The following is a 22,060-nucleotide window of genomic DNA, read 5'->3' as shown; positions in this document are numbered from 1 at the left end:
GCTCTTTGAAAGGAAAATATAAAGAAATAAGAATAAGGGCGACTCAAGAATTTAACACGATATTGAAATTTCCTCCTAACTTTGAACTGTGTATCTGTCTCTCGTATAATTTTGTATTGTATAATAGAGTAGCTATTGTTCTTTACATTATTTACAAGGACAGTTCACCCTGCAAATTCACCCCAGGGTGAGACCATGCATGTTAGTTAGACCATGTTAGTTTGATCAGCTTGCATCCTTAATATACTTGCTACTTATTCTAAACAATATATAGAATACTTCATGTGTATGACATATGGCTAAGAAACCACCTGCGAGCAATATTTTCAAATTGTTGAAGAAAACACAAACTAATTCAAGGATGAGAAAAAGTGAGATGAGAAAAATTAACCCCAGCAAGAAACATGAAGAGCAGATACTGCAACAACACAGGATATAATCCAAGCAGCAATGATCCTCCTGTAAGTAGGAAAAACTCCACCTGCTGATGTGACTGTCCAGCGTTTGGCTTGAAAATATTCTCAAAAGAAGTGTTAGCTTTATGTGACTATGCCATGAGGAAAGCATGAATCAAGCTTTATGCTATAACTGCCTGTAGAACAGCTGAAGCTGTTCTTAGATTTTACTGGTCTGTGTACAATCATACAAATTTAGCATTGCCAGCAGATTGTTGTCAGGTTTGTTCCTGGTCGGTGCTGGTCTGCAGTGTAATGAAAAGTCAAACTATTATTATTTTGAATAACTTTTATATAAGTATGAGTAAAATAGCTGTAATCTTTTAATATACAGTGGCTTGCAAAAGTATTCGGCCCATTTGAACTTTCCCACATTTTGTCACATTACAGCCACAAACATGAATCAATTTTATTGGAATTCCACGTGAAACATGCAGTAGAACAGTAGGCCCATATATTTTAAATTCCCTCGTTCAAGACCATGACGACTTAAAACCACAGCTCTATGTAAAGATTTGACTTAATTTTGTGAAAAACAAATAACACAAAAACAGTAACATACCATCTGTACATCAGCTCAATAATTTGCTGTAGGCAAAGGCCAAGACTGTTTGCCACCCAAAGCATTTTTCTTGCAGCATATCCGTCAAAAATGTCCATCAGGATTATTTTTAAATGGATTGCTTTTTCTGGTAACTCACATTTACAATCGCAGACAAAAGACAAACAAATTATTAAATTTGTGTGATTTTCCAGTTTGAAAGCACAGAGGTACAGTGCTCAGCACTGTTGACTGTGAGGTTCCATGTTCAAATCACCTGATTTAATTATATGGTTTTTCCCTCTTTCTACAGTCTAAAGAAGTTAGATTGTGGTTCGTAATTGGACATGATGTGGTTGTGAACATATAGTTGTCTGTGCTGCAACGTGTCTAGTTCCCATGGCTGCAAAACAAGCTGGCATCATCATTCCTCCACCACCCTGTTGACAAGTGATATGCTGTGTTTATTTATTCGTTCCTCAACATGGTGCTGTGCATTAAGGCCAAACATTTCCACTTTGGTATTTTCTGTTGAAACTTTAAAACTTAATCTGCACTGGAATTTAGAAAGGAGGAGGAGACTTTCACCTGACAACTAACCAAACATACCATATTTGTTCAGTCTTTCTCTAATTGTACTCATAAACCTTAACATGTACAGTAACATGCTAAATGATACCTGTAGATTTGTATAGCTCTTTATTTTATTTACTCTTTATCATGTAGTTTCTCTGAGCACTTATTCGAGAGAAGTCCGAAATACATTCTTATTACTGTTTGTTTTGACTTTTAAGCTACCCTACCAGGATATTTTCATTCAAATGCTAAGACAAAATGTCAATATCTATGAATGTGGAGACTCAAAAGACTAGTTAGGTAATAGTTGCCGATGGATTTATGAAACTTGATAGAAACTTGGACGTTTGCAATAGGTGAATTGGTGAACTACCGAGGTTGCGCCCAAATGCTTAAAACTGTTAGCTGGTCAGTGTTTTCAGGTGTGCTTGTACTACCTGTATGGTGCGGAGTGCTGACTAAGTCATGTTAAACCCATTAAAGCGTCGAGCTCAAATATCTTTTCATTTTTGTGCACTGTTCTCTTGTCGGCACACATTTTCTGTTTATTGAAGCCTTTTGTGAATAATTTTGATCATGTAAAAACTGGGAATTGGTCCCTATTGACAATACTCTTATTTTTTGCATATGTCATTTAGGAAAGGTAATTGGTCACTGAACTTTTTGCAACTATGTGTATTTCTAAATTTTGTGGAAAATGCCTGGAGCAAGCCCTCATAATCAGGCTTTGATAGGGAACTAGGACAAGGTCATCCACAGTGGTGACTGTATAAACTGATCCCCCCTTTCCTTGGGTTTTAAGCACTTTAAAGACTACTGGACTCCAAATATCTTGAATTTTGTAATGGTCTCTAATGCCAACCCTTTAAGGTAAACAGTCTTGCAGGGGTACTTACATGATTCCTTACATGCTGATCAGCGTGTTAGCTGCAGTGTTTTAGTGACACCTTTAAAACCTATGGCGTAACTGGGTCTGGTGTTCCACAATCCAGTCATGAGTGCTGCCGCCCACAGGCTCATGAATCCTTCGTAACAGACAATTGATCTAAAAATCAAGAAAAATGGTGACTTATCAGTCGACTGATGTGGTAACCTGTGGTAGAAAACAGAGACAGTCTCTTTTCTCTGTGGAAGGAAGGGTGCATAGTACACTGTGCACAGTGTGATTAAATTGCTCACACTGACCATTACCAACTGGATGGTGAGGGAGCACGGTGGCCAATGGCGTGTCCGGCGGGGTGGCCTGGGGGGGCACAGGCCACCCCCCCAACCAGACTGGCCACCCCAGGTGCCACCCCAAAGGCAAAACAATAAACTTCAATCAAATATCAAATGTCCGATTATGTTTTCACGGTGAAGCTCAGATATCCGAGTGTAAGTGAATGCAGCATCGGCTTCTGCGCTATGTGCATCACGTTAGCAAAGGTAGGAGAGCCAAGCGCGAAAGACGTCACTGCAGGAAACAATTTTTCGGTGAAAGAAAATGAGGACAGAATAAATGTCCCGGTAAGTAATATTAAGTTTGTTGAGTTTAGTAAACTTCGGTGAAATTAGAATACCAAGGAAAAAAATAACACTTAAAGAATTATTGCAGCCGTGGAATATTTCAGACAGTATGCTACAGAGGGGAGCTAACATAAGAGTTATGAGTTATAAGATATAATCTAAGTCGTAACATTGCTGTATGGAGCTGCAAATTTGGTTGCAGGTTAACATAGCTGGACTGGCCATCGGGCATATGCCCGGTGACTTATTTTTTATTTTTTTTGTAATGGCATGAACAATGAGAGGTGGTGGATTGGCCAGATGCAGGTCGATGTGTAAAAATAACTCAGTTATGACGGGGCTATGATGGTGGCTATGACGGGGCTTCCACAGAGGCCAGCAGGTGGATGAGGGAAGGGGAGGCAGGAGGAGAGCCCCGAGGCAGCCGTCAGTCCGAGTGTCAGGTGAACTGAACTTCAGGTAAGAAGTTATGACCTGCAGTCTATCTGGGTCAGATATAAACCAAGTTTAGGTGGAGTTTATTTTCGTTGTGCTGACTTTTTACTGTCAGTTGCAATAACTCATACTGCGTTCTAGCCAGCTTGACGGAGTTTATATACAGCTGGGTGGGTGCTATGAGGTTACTGATAGTGAACTTTATTTTATTCATAAGGTTAGTAGAGTTGCCAACGGCTCCTTAAAAAATGGAATGGTCCCTCATTCAGAGAAAATATTACACGTTTTGTATTGAGCTGAGAAGAGACGCAGTTTGTCCCGGACTTTAGCTAGAATGGAAAAAAGACACAAAGCTGGAGTTATTCTGTCTTTATGCTGCACAGCTGCCTCTTCTCTCATTCTCTCCCCCTCCCTCTCCTGTTGCTACTTCAATCATTAAACTGATCAATGATCATCAGCTGATCGGCTTTTCTCTCTCATTTATTTATCGCTCACTTTGCGCCAGAAAGAGGAAACCAGCAGATATTGCGCTAAACAACAGCAGCACGTTTAAGCTTGATCAGCTGTTGTTAGAATGTATTTAATATTAATTTCTAGTATCAGCTGATGTTTGCTGGAGCCACAGCTGTAAAGCTGCTGGTCATGATGTCTGTTTAGATATGTGGTGAGAGGGAAACATGAAGATGAAACCAGGAGATGTCCTTACTGAATCATCAGAGCTGAACAGGTGATGGAGAAACAGGTTTACCTTTTAGGTGACATGAATGAGTTGAAGTTATGAACTGTTTCTGAGAGACAAATAACACCAGGATCCTTTTTTTATGTAGCTGACAGCTGGTAACTGTGCAGGGGCGGATCTAGGAAAGTTTTGCCAGGGGGCCAGGTAGGGCTTTAACAGGGAAAGGTGGGCACAAAGAAATACTTTTCTTTCTTATTCTCATTTAAAATATCTCGCTTTTATTAAATAATTATCTAAATCTTACAACCAAAGTTTTTATCTGACGTAAAATGTATAGAAATCATACATATACCAAAAAGACTGTACATCACTGTCACAACAGGGTTTGTTTTCATTCAAAGTCTCTATGGCTTTAATACCTGGTGGGTCGGTCTGTAGTAAAAATGCCCAATTTTTTTGTCCCAGTCCAGCCCTGCAGGTTAATACTGGCAGTGTCACCATGCCAGCTGACTGTATTTCATCATCAGCCAGTGTTGTTCTTTATCAATATTACCAAAGTTTACCATAAGGCAGCATAGAAAGTATTTACTTGCTTTCAGGTTTTATTCAAATGTTAGTCTTTTCATTTGTTTCCCCACTTTTTTCCTGTTTCAAAATCAAACACCAGTTTGTGAGAAGATTATCTTCTTTTTTTAACAGGCAGATAAAGTTTTGCATTGGCATTGGCTAATTTGTCAATTGTTTGTTACAAGTGTTCGTATTTTAATATTCAAAAATGTTTTTGCCCAAAACATATGTGCACTATATGTCAGTAAAAATACTATGCAAATATTGCTGTCCTTGACTGCTGAGTAAACACTGACAAAGCACTGATTGTATCTCTTGTACTTTATCAACGCAGTATCTAAAAACTTTGCACCGTAGTGGTTAAAATCTCATTCTAATAAGAGTTAAAAGTGCATTTGGTTATTAGGTTTATAGGATTATTGAATTATGGTTAACGGTTGGTAGAATTTTTTTTTAAACATTATCTGCCACCCTTCTCCAAATCTGTGCCCCTACCTGGCCCCCCCAACAAAAATTTTCTAGACACGCCACTGATGGTGGCACGGTGGTTAGCACTGTTGCCGCACAGCAAGAAGGTCCTGAGTTCAATTCCACCATCAGGCCGGGGTCTTTCTGTGTGGAGTTTGCATGTTCTCCCCGTGTTTACGTGGGTTCTCTCCGGGTACTCCGGCTTCCTCCCACCGTCCAAAGACATGCAGCTTGTGGGGATAGGTTAATTGGATAATCCAAATTGCCACTAGGTGTGAATGTGAGTGTGAATGGTTGTCTGTCCCTGTGTGTTAGCCCTGCGACAGACTGGCGACCTCTCCAGGGTGTACCCTGCCTCTCGCCCTATGACAGCTGGGATAGGCTCCAGCGCCCCCCGCGACCCTGAAAAGGATAAGCGAATGGATGGTGAGGGATGGTGTGACTTTTCTCAATGCCACACTTTTGGCAAAGTTGCTGAAACAGGTTGTTCTAAAATTGTCTGCCTTGGTGTGGAAACAGCTCCCAACTTGGATTCAGGAGACAGATACCTAATCCTACTTTAGTTATGCAGCAATAGGGTTAAGCTGCTGGGTGCTTCCTATGATGCACAGAGTGTTTCTTCTTCACTTATCTCTTTTCACTCTATGTATTTATACACCTCTCTATATTTATTATCAGTTATTATTAATCTCTGGATCTCTTCCACAGCATTCCTTTGTCCTGTCTCCCTTCCTTCACCTGCAACCGGTCACTGTGGATGGCCAACTGTCCTTGAGCCTTATCAGTAGAACATCAGTCCAGTGATCATAGGATAATAGAGATGGAGGGGAAATGAAAGTCAAACCCAGATTTATGTGTGTTTTAAACTTCACACCCTTTTTTGTAAAGGTTCATACTGGTCCACAGTCTCCACTGGTGGATGTCTTGGGACACTTGCTCTGTAGCTAAATAGAGAGCAATGAGGAGACAACTGACTGACACCTCAGTTGAGTCCCACCAAAAGCTGACTTAGAGATCTAAAGTGACCTACAAAATCTCTCAGATTTACCTGTTGGTGTTAGTGTGTGATAGGTTTGTAGCTTGAACCTATTCGCTGGAACGTTGAGGACAATATAATTACACAGCAAGCAAGACACGAAGTAGGCAAAGTTCTTCTTGTTACTCATGCATGAGGGAGACCTGCCTGGAGCCAAGTGTCGTTCCACCACTTGACCTCCGTCAGACTCTCAGCCAGGTTCCCCATAGCACTCCTTTTATTGTGGTTACATGAATATGCATAGGGTCATTAACATATAACATCTTACATAGGTATACATGTGAACAAAGAATACTGTGTGTGTGGGGGGGGGGGGGGGGGTGTCAGAGTGTGACCCCATAAATGACTTCCCTAAACCTGCTAGTCTGGAAGTCCAACAGTTCATCTAAACAAAAGGCACTTAGCCTAAAACAGATACAGCCACGTTTATCCTGCCATAAAACAATAAAACAAGGTACGACCTCTTCTCATGCTCCCAGGATGTAGGTGTGCATTCCAGTGTGGAATACACACCAAGCCTTTGCAGCCTGCTAAAGATCACACATCCTATCACTACACAATTGATTATACACCTCTAAGCATATATGGTTAAATATTTCTAAGCATAAATGACAATCAACAATACAAAACTTAACAGTGTGGCTATCCTCTGGATGTGTTCACTTAATTTTAATGATAATCTCTATCAGTTTTATTTTATTTTTTTATTCCACTTGTTTTCCACTGAATTACTGGTTCATTAGTTAGCTAATATAAACTAATGTAAGCAGCAACCGACCAACCAACTCAGTGATGTCACGTTCTGTGCTGGCAAAAAGGTACAGCTAAACATGATCCAAAAAGTTTAACTTTAAGCGCTTATTGCTTAAATCCAGCTCCACAGACAGTTACATCTATGTCAGTTTTTAAGAACTCCGTGATGAAAATTAGTCTTTATATGTGCAGTTTTATATCCACTTTAACAACAAAAGAATATGTGTGTTGTCTGAAATGTTTCTCAGAGTGTTTGAATTTATCTTGTTGCATTTTTACCAGCTGAATGGTCATTATTAGTCAGAAATATTTAAGTACAAATTTAACTTGAAGGCAACTTGCTTTTTGTTTGTTTGTTTCAGAGCGACACACTATGACATACATTGAGACTGCAGCCACTGGTTGGAATGAATCTCCTGAGTTAACTGAAGTCATATTTGTAAATGGTCAGGAGTTTGTCCATTATAAGAGCAGCTTGAAGAAGATGGTACCCAAGACTGAGTGGATTGAGAAAACTGTAGATCCTGAATATTGGGAAAGAGAGAGACAGAGGAACATTCACAATGAGCAAGCGATCAAAGCACACGTCGTCTGGCTAATGGAGCGTTTGAATCAGACTAGCGGTGAGTAAAAAACACTGAAACCTAAAGATCCTCCTGAGAAAAAATAACTTTTTTGGTGATTTCCTTTCCCTTTTGGAGCTAAATGAGGCCACTTAAACACATGAGATATCAATGGAAAGCACATGATGTCCTCTATTAAGAGCATCAGGACTTAGTGGGGCAGCTCAAATAAGTAAAACAATATAGATAAAAAACAAATGTCCATTGGAGAGGACATAAATGGACAGGCTGATTCTCAGGACGATATAATGTTATGTAGTGCTGATGTGTGTGTATATGTGTGTGTGTTTGTGTGTGTACACAATCCACACTTCCTGATTTTTTTGTTTTTGCATATTCTTCACACTTACATGTTTCACATCATCAAGCAAATTTTAATATTAAACAAAGATAAGCCGAGCAAATACAACTCCAGCTTTAATGATGATTTCATATATTAAAGGGAAAAAAGCTACGACCCTGAAAAAGTCATTGTCTCCTAAACTGGATAACTGGTTGTGCAATCCTTGGCAGGAAGGAGGGGATTTGATGAGAATGTAGTGATTCTGATTTTATCATTGATATCACTTATCAGTTCAGTTCCTTATTGATTCTCATTGGGTTCTCAAAGATATTCCAGTCATACAAATTCATTGCAGGCTGTGTGGTGAACTGTTTGTGCATGTTCGAGGTATTTGACCTATTTGTTGTGATCAGAGTTGTGGTCATTATTTAAAAAGTAATGTATTACACATATTACACAGTAATGCAGTACATTATTTAATTACTCACAGAAGTAATTTGTTATACTACTTGTTACAGTCCATTCGTGTTACTCTGTAAAATGTTCTGAAACATGCTGTCATATAATAATCAGTTAATAGTATAAACCTATAGGTTACAGTCACACACCAACACAAATCACTATCCTAATGACAACACACATGTGATCTTTGTCTTAGTAATTTGGGCATGAACACAAAGCAAAGATGAAAACCAGCACACAGCGACTTCAAAGTGATCATCACGGTGATTCTGCTAAAGATGAACGGGTAGAAAACGGGGCTGCAGTCTGACTGCTCACCAGTTTGTTAACTGTTGAAGTTCAGGGTCTGGCTGAGTTCTGCATTCAGCTTTAACATCTTGGACAGCTTAGCGTTAGCATGCTGTCTGGCTAGCTTAGCATTAGCATGGTGTCCATGCAGATGCTTGCAAAGAGCTGAAATTGTGTTAGCAGCATAATGCAGTTGTTTCTGTCCTGGAGGCAGTTTGCACTTTACCATCGCACACCTCCTTTTGTGCAAAAAAAAAAAAAAGATTGTCCATATCCATTCTGCAGGCTGCCATTTTCTTCCTCCTACACACTGAAATCAGCTGATTGTAGCACAAGTGCAAATGAAACCAACTGGCAGGATCAATAGGCAAGCTGACCAACAAATCCAAATTGGATTACTGGGACCAGTGTTCTTGATTCCCATCCCTAAATGGCAGCAACGACTGGAATCAATCATTTGTTTGTTGCTCAGTCACATTGGAGGGGTTTTGAGCACGAATGACCTCTTTAAGTATCTAAATCAGCTTTAAGTCCAAACTTTGATTAGACCACTCTAAAACCTTCCTTTAGTTATTTTTTTGTTTTGTTTTAGCCATTCAGTGGTAGACTTACTGGTATGTTTTAGATCATTGTCCACCTGTGTAACCCAAGTGTGCTTTCAGGGCATGTTCTATGTTCTATGATTGATGGGTTTGTTGTGAATTTTCACTGGTATAGCATGAATTTGAAAATTCAGCTAAATTTTGATATTATAATGTTAACACAAAGGTGATAACAGTTAAGGGTCTCTGTGGCAGAGGTGGCAAAAGTACAGACATTCAGTACTTAAGTAGAAGTACAGATACGAGTGTTAAAAATACTCCAGTAAAAGTAAAAACGTAAAGACTGTGAAATGTACTTAAAGTAAGAAAGTAAAAAAGCAGGTCTTTGGAGAACATTTCTATTTTTGTGCAAAGCTACCTGAACATTGTGTTATATTAATGTAATAATAAAATAATATTAATAAATGAGAAACAAACTTTAGTTTAAATTTTAATTCTAATAAATGCACTTAGCTTGAATGAGTCAAGTAAAAAATGAGCAGAGAAAAAGAAGAAAAATTTAAAAATATCTCTATTTTCTGTTCTTACATTGTAGAGGATGACTTTGCCTCCAAGCAGGAAAAAGAGTAGAGACTGGGTTGAAATGGGATTTAGCAGGTGGCAAAACCCTAAAATTGGTTGTGGTGGCTGTAGGAATGCAGCTAAGATAATGATGGGAAAGAAAAGGGTTTGCTGCTGGGTTCCTTTGACCCAGACCACAGTGAATCTTTATACACAGTTAATTAAAGCAAGACCTAAAAAGTTAATTCTGTTCATCTGGAAGAAATGTTTCTTCCACGGAAAACACTGAAATAATTTCATCACCTGGCTGATTGAGTATGCATCAAAACAATTAAAGCAAACGTTAGAGTGTCCAGTTGCCAAGAGCATGCTCTCTCAGAGGTGTTTTGAGTGTCTTGTGGACTAAATAGCAGCTCCAGAAACACTGATTTGATGTGCTGACTTCATAAAAAGGATGTGTTTTGTTGTGTGTCTTTGATTATTCCTTACATAGGGTAGCTCAGTGCTTTTTTGTCTATATTAAAAACACTGAGGCTCTCTTAACATTGAATAAAAAGGACTCCTTCTTTACAACAGTTTGAGGTTTGCTGTCTGCTGAACAGCATCTAAAGATCGAATATCTCTCATTTACTACAGTTCTTTATCTTTCAGGTGTTCACATTTTGCAGTGGATGTACAGCTGTGATTGGAACGAAGACACAGAAGAGGTGACTGGATTTGAGATACTTGGTTATGATGGAAAAGATTATGTTGCATTTGACCTGAAGACAGAGACATATATTGCTTCAGCACCTCAGGCTGTTATAACCAAACATAACTGGGACAGAGACAAAACTCGCATATTATACAAGAAGTACTTCCTCACACAGGAGTGTGTTGACAAACTGAAGAACTTTGTGAACTCTGGGAGGAAATCTCTGATGAAAACAGGTAAAATCACCAGATTTAGAGCAATGGACACAATATTCATATGACTCAATGTCGGTGTCCATAATAATTTTAAAAAAAAGTTTTCTAATTTTTCTCATCACCTCTCTTCACTATATATTTACCACTGTGTTTTGTTTTTTTACATTCATGGCTTTTTGTTTGTTGTTTTTCTACTAACTTCATCTTAGTCCTTTCTATTAAGATTCTTAGTTTCATTTCATGCTTTTATTTTCAGTTTCCATCTCTTCCTTATTACTCTGCATTTATATTACTCTCGTGATACACTGGTGAGCTGTCCACCTCTTACACATTGACAGCTAGGATCGGCTCCAGGTTTGCAGAGCAGCTTATGTTGGATAAACTGTCATGGTCCTGGGTCTTTGACCCAGAAGGTCTTTCAAATTCTGTTTATTATTAAATGTCTTCAGTTTGATTCTTAGTCGGCTTTTTTTTAAAGTTTTCATCTTTGTGTGTTTCCTTCATGTTTTCTACCCTGAGTTTAGTTCCAGTTTCTGTTGTGTTTATCGTTTATCGTCTTGTACTGTTTCTGGGAACTCTTTATTCCTTACTAATTTTTGGTGTCCTCGTTGTATTCTTAGTACTCTTTCTTTTTTTCCCTTCTTAGGCTCTTATCAGCCTAAATAAACAACTTGTCTGAACATTACACTTTCTAGTATGAACTTTGTGGACACACTTGGCTTCTGGCAGCCTATCTATCCATCATATCTGGGGTGTTCCTTGTCTTTTTCCCTATGACAACAGAAACAGTAATATAAAAGTACAGTTAATAAGACATAAACTAAAAACCTCTTTACTCTTTAGTTCCTCCCTCAGTGTCTCTCCTCCAGAAGACGCCCTCCTCTCCCATCAGCTGCCACGCTACGGGATTTTTTCCTAACGTAGCTGAGATGTTCTGGAGGAAAGATGGAGAGGAGCTTCATGAGGGTGTGCACAAAGGAGAGATCCTCCCCAACAATGATGAGACCTTCCAGATGAGTGTTGATCTGAAACTTTCATCAGTCAAACCTGAAGACTGGGAGAGGCACGAATGTGTGTTTCAGTTCAGTGGCGTCAACAAGGAGATCGTCACCAAACTGGACAAAACAAAAATCAAGACCAATACAGGTAAGACTGAATTCAAAGGGAGATTATTAATCTTTAAAAATATATTTACCTTTCTTCTGGCCTGTTTTGTTATTCCATGTACACTGTAACCTGTCATCACCACAGTGGTTCAGTAAATGGTCACAAAAACTAATCAGCCATTTAATTACAATCTGATTTAAATAAATAATTTCAGAGTTAATGGGACAAAAGGTCAAGATCCAATAATATATACACAGCTTTATTTTGTAATTCTCACTATGCATTTTGGGAAAATGTTATTTTAATTTTTTACATTTGTGTATTTTAGTATTTTCACAGTACGTTTCTCATCAAGTTCACAAAGGATCCTAAACTGTGCACAGGTTAGATCTGATGCTGATATTTTACATAAAGGATCAACTTTCCATGATGTTTATGTATAACTTGTTTTCTCACAGCATGAAAAAATATATGCAGTATTGTAACTAGGGATGGGTATCGTTTAGGTTTTATCCAATACTGGTGCCAAACCTGTACTTTTGAAATGGTGCCGGTGCTTAAACGGTGCTCAAACCAGTGCTTAAAGAATGGAGAACACAAAATTGGTCCAAACACCTCTCATGTTCAGCTGTTTTTTTTGTAAAAAGATAACAATGTTAGCCTTTTCTGCAGCTATAGGGCATATATGGTATCACTCTTGGCTGGAAGCAGTGCTTAAACAATGGAAAAAACACAAACTTTGTCCAAAAACCTCTCATGTTTAAGTGTTTTCCACATTTTCTTTGGTCATTTTAGCCTTTTTGGCCAGGGTGAAGGGAGTATCTGCCATCAAACAAGAAGACAGCCGCATGTAGCTATGATGATGTTTGCTAGTTCACCTTACTGCATTAATGTAATAACGTGGTTAGCCTACTCAACGTAAATTACACACGAACAACATTAAGCTACTCACGCAGAGAAGAACGGCTGCTGCTGCATCATCATCCTCATCATTTCTGCTGCACTGGCAGGGCTAGGGGCCAGGACTCTCCTCTTCGGGTTTTTGGGGGATGTTGCTAACTCCGGGTCCGATAACAGGCACCACACCCGCAGTAGATGTGCTCGGTGTGAGGTCTCGCAGCAAGCTATCAAATACGGCGCATTTCTCGGCTTTTAAAAAAAACGCTATGCGTCGCCAGGTGTTTCATCGGATTTGAGGTTACCTCCTTTGACAGTATCACAGTATCAGCTTAAAGCACTTGTTGCTGCTGAGTTTGCATATTTTGCTGTGAAGTACAGCCAGACTTTGACCGCTTCGCCTTGGGCATTTTAATCTGTAGCTCTGCATAAAAGAACGTACGTACCTGGGCCCGCCTACTATCCTCGGAAACGTAAAATGATTGGCTAGAAGTGTATCACAGCTCAGGAAAAAAAAAGCACCGAAATAAAGCACCGAAATGTGCGCTGCTTTTCGGTCTGGTTACTACCGTTTATGTCAGAACCCCATCCCTAGTTGTAACACAGTTTTCACTGGGTCAGTCATTATGATGTATCTGCTGAGAATCAAACAGTAACTGTGATTCAGTTATTCTGACTAAACTCATCCTAAAACTCATTATTCACTGATCTATACTGAGAACATATCAGGTTGTTTAAGTCCTGCAATACTTTTAAAATAATCAAAGCACTAATGTAATGAACATAGTCTGATTACTCACTGGTCAGTGAGAGAAATATTGTAAATATTGTGGTTTCAGGTCCTTCAGGGTTTCATGTTGGTGGTGTTATCGGAGGTCTTGCGGTTCTTCTCCTGGCCGTCTGTATCGGAATCTATTTCAAGTTACGAGGAAATGGTAATGAGCAAAATATATTTTTATGCTTTATGAATGATATTCATGTGAAATATTTACTAATATATTATTATTCTAATAAATTAATATACTTCATGCCCTGTTCCTATGATATAAAAAAATCATAGATTGGGAATATTTAATAATTTAGATAGCACTTACTAATTAAATGATGTAAAATACTTATTGTCTGATTAATTTCTAAATAAATAACTGTGGTAATGTCTGTTTTCAGGGTTTAATCGTGCAAACAGTAAGTACTTTTTAAAATGTGTTTAAAGTTATTTGGATGTTATTTGTGTACTGAATATAAAAAGAATTGTAGAGTCACTGACGTCAGCTTGAAAGAAATAACTAATGTTGTTATTCATCTAAAAATATAATTCTCCTTTTTAAGCTTCTGATACTGTGACTTGAAGATTCAGACTCAAAAGTAATTAAATCCTAATGTAAGTACAGCACACTAAACTACACTATTTAATATCATCTCTAAAAACTTTTAAATATAATTTATTATTATATAAATGTCTATAAATCTAAAATAAATGTTCCAAATCCAAAAAGTATGAAGTAAAAAATGAATGACTGCATTAAACAGACTCAATATTTCTGTTCTGACAGGAGAGCAGTAAAGAGTAGACAACCATCTCTGAACTGAGGAAGGACCAAAGGGTGCAGCTGTGATTGCAGCCCCGACTCTCTGTGAATGGTGCTCATGACTACAGATCAAAGGTCATGACTTAATTGCAATCATAAAAATGACCTCGTGGCCCATTGCTAGTCAGTGGTGCTAATTCCAGTCATTATGCAAATGTTCTCTTTATAAGGTTATAAGTTTACAAGTCCCTTGAATGAGCGACGAAACGTTTCTCCCACTGAAAACGCTTCGTCCAGATGAACAGAATCAGTCATTTTGTGTTTTTCACTCAGAAATTGCAACATTCACAGATGTAGATCCTAAATTATTTAAACATTTTTGGGACATTTGTCTATGATGAGAAGCTGGTTTCCTTTTTCTTTTTATGCTTCTTTTGTCATTTTGTTTTGGATCTGTTATAATTTATATACTTTATAATGTTATCTTTTATAAGAAGAGTTTCTTTTCAAGAACGTTCTCCTCCAAATTAATTTATTTGACACATTTTGTTAAGCTCTGTGATTACAGACATCATAGAGCTGGGATTATTAATGAACTCCTTGCACAATGTATGATATTCAGAACTTGTACAGATTTTATACATAAAATCATTCGTAGAACAGTAAACAGTGGAGGGATTCTATGTTATATTTATTTATTTAATTATTATTATTTAATCATTTTATCAGGCAACTGAGGACATGTTTAAACTGAATCCTACTGACTGAGATTCTTTTAGACCACAGTGGTATAATTTTTTGTCATATCTCACAGTTTTTCCCTTTAAAAAAAATCATTAAATTTTTCTAATGATTTTGTCACGTCGTTGTTTTCTGCATCTACTTTGGTTAGTCCTTTAAAAAATATAACGTTTTCGGGGTTTCAACGAATTCCAGTCAAAAGCATCCAATTCCACTTGTGCAATTTTAATAAATGAAACTTCATTCACTTAATATTTGCCATGAGTCCCACATGAAAGAACTCAGACATTTTAAAGAGCAAAACTCTTGGATGCCGTCGTTCATACTAGAAGTTCGGTGGAGATGTCACTGGATCTACTTGAGACAGCTGCTCTGTGTGCTGGATGTTTCACATGAAGAGCAGATGCTGCAACAATGCAGGTTATAATCCAAGAAACATTGATCCTCCTGGAAGTTAGAAAACTCCACCTGCTGATGTGACTGTCCAACGATTTGCTTAAAGGTCTTCTCAAAAGAAGTGTTAACTTTACATGACCCTGCCCTGAGATGTGCGTTTAGCCGAAGCTGTTCTTAGTTGTTTCTGCTCCACACACAATCATGTAGCTTTAGCTTTGCCAGCAGATTGTTGTCAGGTTTGTTCCTGGTGGGAGCTGGTCTGCAGTGTACTGAAAAGTCAAACTACTGTTATTTTGATTAGCTTTTATTTAAGCATGGATAATATAACTCCAATTTTAAATGTGAGCACAAAACGATGTTGGTGCAAGTTATGGAGACTTTACTAGGCTGAGAAACCCAAATAAACATTTCAGAGAGAGCAAAAACGCACAAGTGGCCAAATCAATAATCTGGTGCATTATTAAAAAGGGCATGCTGGAGAGATTATACCTCTCGGCTGGCCTGGGAACGCCTTGGAACGCCCCAGGATAAGCTAGAGGAGGTGGCTGGGGAGAGCGAGGTCTGGGCTTCTCTGCTTAGGCTGCTGCCCCCGCGACCCGGCCCCGGATAAAGCGGAAGAAGATGGATGGATTGTTAAAAAGAATGAATGCACTGACCAGCTCGGCAACAACAAAAGGCCTGAAAGACCACAGAAGACAACTAAAGTGAATGATGGCAGAATTATTTACATGGTTACAAGAAATAATTTAAAACATCTAACCAAACCAGTAACACTGGATGAGTATGTATGTCATTGTCATGGTCTACAGTCATGAGAACCATTATTTAATGTAAATACAGAGAGTTTACAACATGGTACAAAACACTGGTTACACTCAAGAACAGGAAGACTTTCCCAGAAAACATCTAAAACGGCGTACACAGAAATGTAAACAATAAAATGAATTAATAAATAAATCATTAAACAAATGAAACAAATGTTATAACAATGATGGGAAATGAAGAGCTTGGAAAAGAAAAACAGCTCATGATTGAAAGCACAGCAACTACCGCTAGTGTTTACTGATGATGTGACTGCTCACAGAAACAGAACCATTAAGTCTGAAGAGTCCAGGTCTATGATCTCTGCTCGGTTCACCAAAGGCTGCGAAACTGATTGTGCCTCAATACAAACAGATAATAACCCAATGTTACAGCTCCATAATCCAAACTACATCTTATCACTGATATATATGCATATACATTTTTTAAAATTAGCTTTTGTGATTCCCATTGCGTTTCCACCAGGTATTATATTTAAACTCTTTTTACATTTTCTTCTCATTCCTGTTAATGTGCTGTGTTCATGTAAGCTTTACATCAAAGTGCACTCCTAAAAATTCCAATGACATGCAGATAGATGAAGCAATCTTTGCTTATATGTTTCCTTTTTAAATACACGATTTTGTTTTATTTTCTATGGAGAGCTGAAATCCTCATGTAGTAGCCCATATTTGTACCTACTTCACTGCTTCTTGCAGCTGCTTTTAAACAGTCTGCACACTTCTTCCTCTCTTCCTGATGAGTATATCATCTGCAAAAGCTGACTTTCCTATATGCCTAAAGGGATTTGATCAAAGATATATTTAGGGGTATGAAAACACTTAAAGACAAAGCTTACTTTTATATTCAGCAGTACTACAATCCCATTGCTAGATGGCGCCATTTGACAAACAAAACCCAGAAGCACATTCTGGAGAAAGCTAGTCCTGCAGCAGAGCTTAATGATAGTCTTTGAGGCTTAGACAGGTTTATGTGCAGAATTTGTGGTTTAATCATGAACAGTGGGATTATAGCTTGAAGTGAGTTCATATGAGAGGCAGCAAGTTGTGAGAAAGAGTCTGTGAGGGCAGAGGTCAGATGAGGACAAGAGAAACAGAAATAACAGAAAGTCTTAAAATCCAACATTATATTTTAATTTTTATATGTAAATACATAATATTCAGTCGTAGACCTTCGATTTAGACAATAATACTTAAATATTGCCTCTTTATTTGTTTTTATACATAAAAAATTCAACATTTCTGATTTTAGGAATTGATTGTTTCCTTATTTTATCATTGCAGCAACGTTGCAGAAAGAGAAGGACACACAGCTATTCCAGCTGATTTGGCTGGAATAGGTTTCAAGATGAATTTGTGGCGGATGAATAATTGTATCTGGATTACTTGGGGAAGTTATTTGTATATGAGTGTAAACATGAGCATAATTTAAATTACTTTTGAAATTTATTTAGTAAGAATGTGATTAAGTATAAATAACTTCAGAAAATATGTGATAACAGCTGTGAAGCAAATAGACGGCCTACAGTGAGGTAGTGGTTAAAGACGAGGCCCACAGACTACACACCACTAGCTCTTTGTTTCTGAGGTCATTCTGCCTGATAGGTTTCACTTTCGAGAGAAAACCTTAGTTCCCTTTTTTTGCCTGGTTACTGTTAAGATGCAGCCAGCTTTGAATTCCTATTGGTCAGAGAGGAGCTACTGCGCATGCGGCAGTTTCATTTTCACTGTGGCGGAGTCTAAACAATAAAGACATGTTTTTTTCTCTTATTTGTTATAGTCAGGTGTATTACGATCACCCACTGAATTCTGCTGCTGACCCACATCTCAAAAATCCAAATCTTATTATTGAGAGCGAGAGAGAGATAAATATATTGGATATTGTGGCAAATCCTACTCAAAAAACAAATAAAAAATATCAGACGAGGACAAGAGAAACAGAACTAGTGAAAAAGTCTTAAAATCCAAAAACATACAACTTTGTTTTTATATTCCAAATGTATAATATTATGTCTGTAACCCTTGGATTCAGGCAATAATACTTAAATATTGTGGTTTTATGTGTTTTATACATACATAGTTCTACATTGCTAAAGTTTTTCTCATGTTAATCATTATTAGCTTCATTTCTTTATCATTGCAGCAATGTTGCAAAACCAGGAAGACAAAAAGCCTTGACGACCTGGCGCTTAAATTAGATAACAGCCTCTTTGTTTGTGTGCCAACGCTTGCAAATCAAACCAGATCCAGCTTCATAAACACAAAAACGAAACCTAACAGAGTCATCACGTGGTTTCTCAGAAAGCGGCACAGATGGAGTGCTGTTTGAGTCCAGTGGAGGCGCTCTAACACCGTGAATGATCAGAAGATTTGCTGAAGTTTTCCGCTGGAGCTTCAACTTATGTCATTTCTTTGTTTGCATGTCACAGCCCAAAAGAGCACCAGCTGGGTGTGTCACAGTGACAACACACACCAGTATCTGTGTGAGGGTGATGCTGTGTGAATCTAAGTTTAGGAAGGTAACAAAGAAACACAACCTGAGGTGTGTTGTGTTTTTATAACCTCTCAAAATAAAAACAGGAAATGCATCAGAACTCTGTCTGATTTTAGGCGGATTCATTTGTTCTGGTGTGAAAAGCATGTCAGAAGCACAATATACTTCTTCCCACTTTAAAGACAGGAGAAACTATTGAATGACAGAAGCTGTAAGTTTACACATGCAGGCAAATTAAAAGATAAAGAGGAAAATCTCAAATTTAAAAGATGTGATGTTGCTGGAAGCTAAATGAGATCACTGACTTTGTTCATTTGTTCTTTGACATTTCACATTCTCTGAATTCATCCTAAAAACCTGCTCATTTTCTCTACATAATTAAAGCTCTAGTTCATCATCATCATGTTATAATGCTGAAAACAACCTCTGTTGAACTGGCTACTTTGCTGCTTTTCTGAGATAAAATATGAGAATCTCTGAATATTGGGCACCTTTACTCTGACTGCTTTCTCCTCACATTGCAGCATTTAGTGTCTAACCTTACCCAAAGTTATTAAGTGTATACATTTTTCATCACTACGTGTTTTTCTCTGGTCTGTCTATCCCAATATTTTAGAAATAAAATCTTTTCTTTTTTGCTTTGGTTTTTATATTTGACAGCTTTGTTGACTTTTCAGGAATTTAAATCATATTATAAGCTCATGAAATACAACAGTTACAAGCACATACACCTCTGAGTATGTTCTAGTTCAGTGGTTCTTAAACTTTTCACAGTGAGTACCACCTCATAAAATATATGGCTCTTGAAGTACGACAATTATGACCATAGTGGTACGCTTACCACTCTTTGAGAAAGACTGTTCTAGTTAAAGAGTCAGCATTATCTGATCTTGACCTCTTCTCATGTTTTCAGTGTGCAGGCTTTCATGTCACAAACTCTCAGGTTACACAGAGGTGGTGACCCCTGTGGTTTGCCAAGCTTTAAACTGCTGAAGTGTATTTAATGGACCTCAACCAGATAACACTGTCTAAAATTTATTTGTAAGCAGTATTTGTACTATAAATACTGCTTACAAATCAATAATCTCTTAAACTTCAATTATAATAAATATAAATCTTTTACTTATGTTGGTGCTTTGTGACTTTTATTTAAGCGTGATTTTGACTGCAAGACTTTTACCTGTAAAAACGTGTTTTTACTTTGGTATATTGTTGGATGCTAGTTTGTGGAACAATTCTTTTACACTTCTTTCACTTTGACTTGATCCCAAAAACGCGCATTTTAGGTTAACTGGTGATTAAATGAAGCATAGGTGCACTCAAAAAAGTCAACTAAGGCAGTTGTTTGATTAATTCAATAGACATTTGTCTATTTAACATGAACATATTGAGTTTAGGTTTTTAAATCATTATCAGTTGTTGGTTTAACATAAAATAACAAAAAGTTTAATGAACTAGATTTGCATTCTTCAGTTCAATTAAATGTAATTATTTTAAATCAACAACTCTAAAACCGATGCCTAGTGCGCATGCTCAAACTTCCCAAAAGTGAAGAGGCGGGAACGCGGAGAAGTTATATGTGTTCAGTGGACTGCCATTTCCCTCTGCGGAATCTTCCACAATACAGGTAAGTAATAAATAACTCAAAATATCTTAGTCAAACGAAGTTGTTTTGTCCATTAATTGTTTAACAATGTTTTTAATTCCAAATGTGTAAGTTGTCATTAGACAGCGGGAGTGGAGCAAATACAGTGAAAATCTGGTATTAGACGGTGCCAATCGGTACCGTCTAATACCTGATTTATAATCCGCTCTGGGTATATTTATACTATTATTAGCATTTCCACTTCATTGTTTTTTTTTTTTTTTTTTACCCGTTTTTGCAGTTAGTCTTATAGTGTTTTTAGCGGTTATTGATATGTTTAATTCAATATTTAACACGTTTGTAATTCACTTTCAAAGTAAATGAAGTTAGCTAAAGCTAGTATGGTTGTCTCATTGAACTTCTACCTAGCTCTGTTAGCATTCACTTTGGTTTTAAATGACGGTTATTGCAAGACATGGTCTTTGTTCACTTTTTTTATTATCATTTGCATTTTTTCTTTCTTTCTTTCTTTCTCTCTCCTTTTATTTTAAGCATTCGGCCTCTCACAGTAATGCAAGTTAAACTAGCATGCGCGATTTGCTAAATATTAGCTGTGTCCAGATTCAGGGGCTGCATCCTTCGAATTGACTTGATGCTAGTGCATGGGAAAAAGAGCATAAACACGAGGTCAGAGGAAAAGGCAATGGCGGATAGTTATGAAAATTGCCTGTGGGACCTTTACCGCAACTACCAGCATCTTTATTGCATAGTGTGAAACACTGCTATTACATTTAGCAACAGATTGGATATTTATCTGTGAATTTTATATTGCAAGAGGTATTTATATGTATTTGTATTTTTTTTATACATTTGCAACAAAGTAAAAAAAAATCCACTGTGGAATTTTTATAAAATAATTTTTTCTGTTTTCTTTACCATAGTAACACCACAAAGAAAGCTGACCCCTTTTTCTGATTGTTTGTGCCTCCTCTTTAATACATGGTAAGCCTTTTACCATCATATATTTTTTATGATAGTTTTATGATTTAATCAAAATGAAAAAAAGGTGCCAATAAAACTATCCTTAAAACTGCTTTTCTTTTTTTCTTTCAGTGACTTGTATGTGGCAGTGCAAGCGTTGTTCCATCAGGGAGAGTAGTAGGTACAATTATTGAAACACTGTACAGGGCTCGCAAAATGGCTAGCCCGACGTCCCAGGGCTAGCGATTTTTCCAGTCGGGCTACCAAAATCTATCTCTGCCCTGCCCGTCGGGCTGTCATAAGAAGGAAAAATATATGTCAATGCTTCTGCATTCTTTCGGAAATGTAGCTGGGTAATTATGTCATTGGCATCGGTGAGCCACTGTCAATATGTGACATATTGAAATCGCGTTTGAATTTGCGCTTGTTTTTTGCTTTCACTTTGCAATAGCGCGACCTGTGTATAGAGAGCGACAGCACTGATCTGTGAGTGATGATAATTTGTGCACCAATTCCTCTGACATCGTCTTATCAATCGTTAGCTTACTATGCAAACATGACAAGTGAAATCTCCCGCAGCTTAAACATGTGAGAGGTTGATCGCGCAGACAATCGCTGAGTGTTATGTGAGTGCGTGTGTAAAAGCAGCAGGATATTAATTGTAGTTCTGCTTAGCCAAATAAGACAGGTCAGGGTGAAGAAGTGACAGCCAAAGAAAAGCTTACCACAAAACGGAAAAGTTATGACAAATCAGACTATAAGGCAAAAAGAAAGTGCAGCTTTATGGTTTCATGGACAAAAGAATTTCTGTGGCTGCAACATGAC

At 37.7% G+C, this 22,060-nt stretch overlaps 1 protein-coding gene across 1 annotated transcript; it reads left to right on the top strand.

The window, feature by feature from the left end:
• Positions 1-7,335: 7,335 nt before the first annotated feature.
• Positions 7,336-14,694, top strand: LOC146682548 (class I histocompatibility antigen, F10 alpha chain-like). The gene is made up of 7 exons (XM_085446248.1): positions 7,336-7,639; positions 10,427-10,705; positions 11,528-11,830; positions 13,528-13,623; positions 13,856-13,873; positions 14,018-14,069; positions 14,242-14,694. The coding sequence occupies exons 1-6, from the start codon at positions 7,390-7,392 to the stop codon at positions 14,035-14,037; spliced, it is 966 nt and encodes a 321-aa protein (XP_085302374.1). The 5' UTR covers positions 7,336-7,389; the 3' UTR covers positions 14,038-14,069; positions 14,242-14,694.
• Positions 14,695-22,060: the final 7,366 nt, after the last annotated feature.

Source organism: Copadichromis virginalis, linkage group LG22 (genome assembly GCF_057382275.1).
Source record: "Copadichromis virginalis isolate Kocher_CV1m ecotype Utaka linkage group LG22, C_Virginalis_male_GT1.1, whole genome shotgun sequence".
Classification (NCBI taxonomy): Eukaryota; Metazoa; Chordata; class Actinopteri; order Cichliformes; family Cichlidae; genus Copadichromis; species Copadichromis virginalis.
The sequence above is the reverse complement of the archived record's forward strand: the minus strand, read 5'-3'. Positions and strand labels throughout refer to the sequence as shown.

Coding starts and splice junctions, on each gene's coding strand:
- LOC146682548 (XM_085446248.1), top strand. CDS start 7,390: ATGACATACATTGAGACTGCAGCCACTGGTTGGAATGAATCTCCTGAG. Junction 7,640..10,426: donor GCGTTTGAATCAGACTAGCG/GTGAGTAAAAAA, acceptor TTTATCTTTCAG/GTGTTCACATTTTGCAGTGG. Junction 11,831..13,527: donor AAAAATCAAGACCAATACAG/GTAAGACTGAAT, acceptor TTGTGGTTTCAG/GTCCTTCAGGGTTTCATGTT.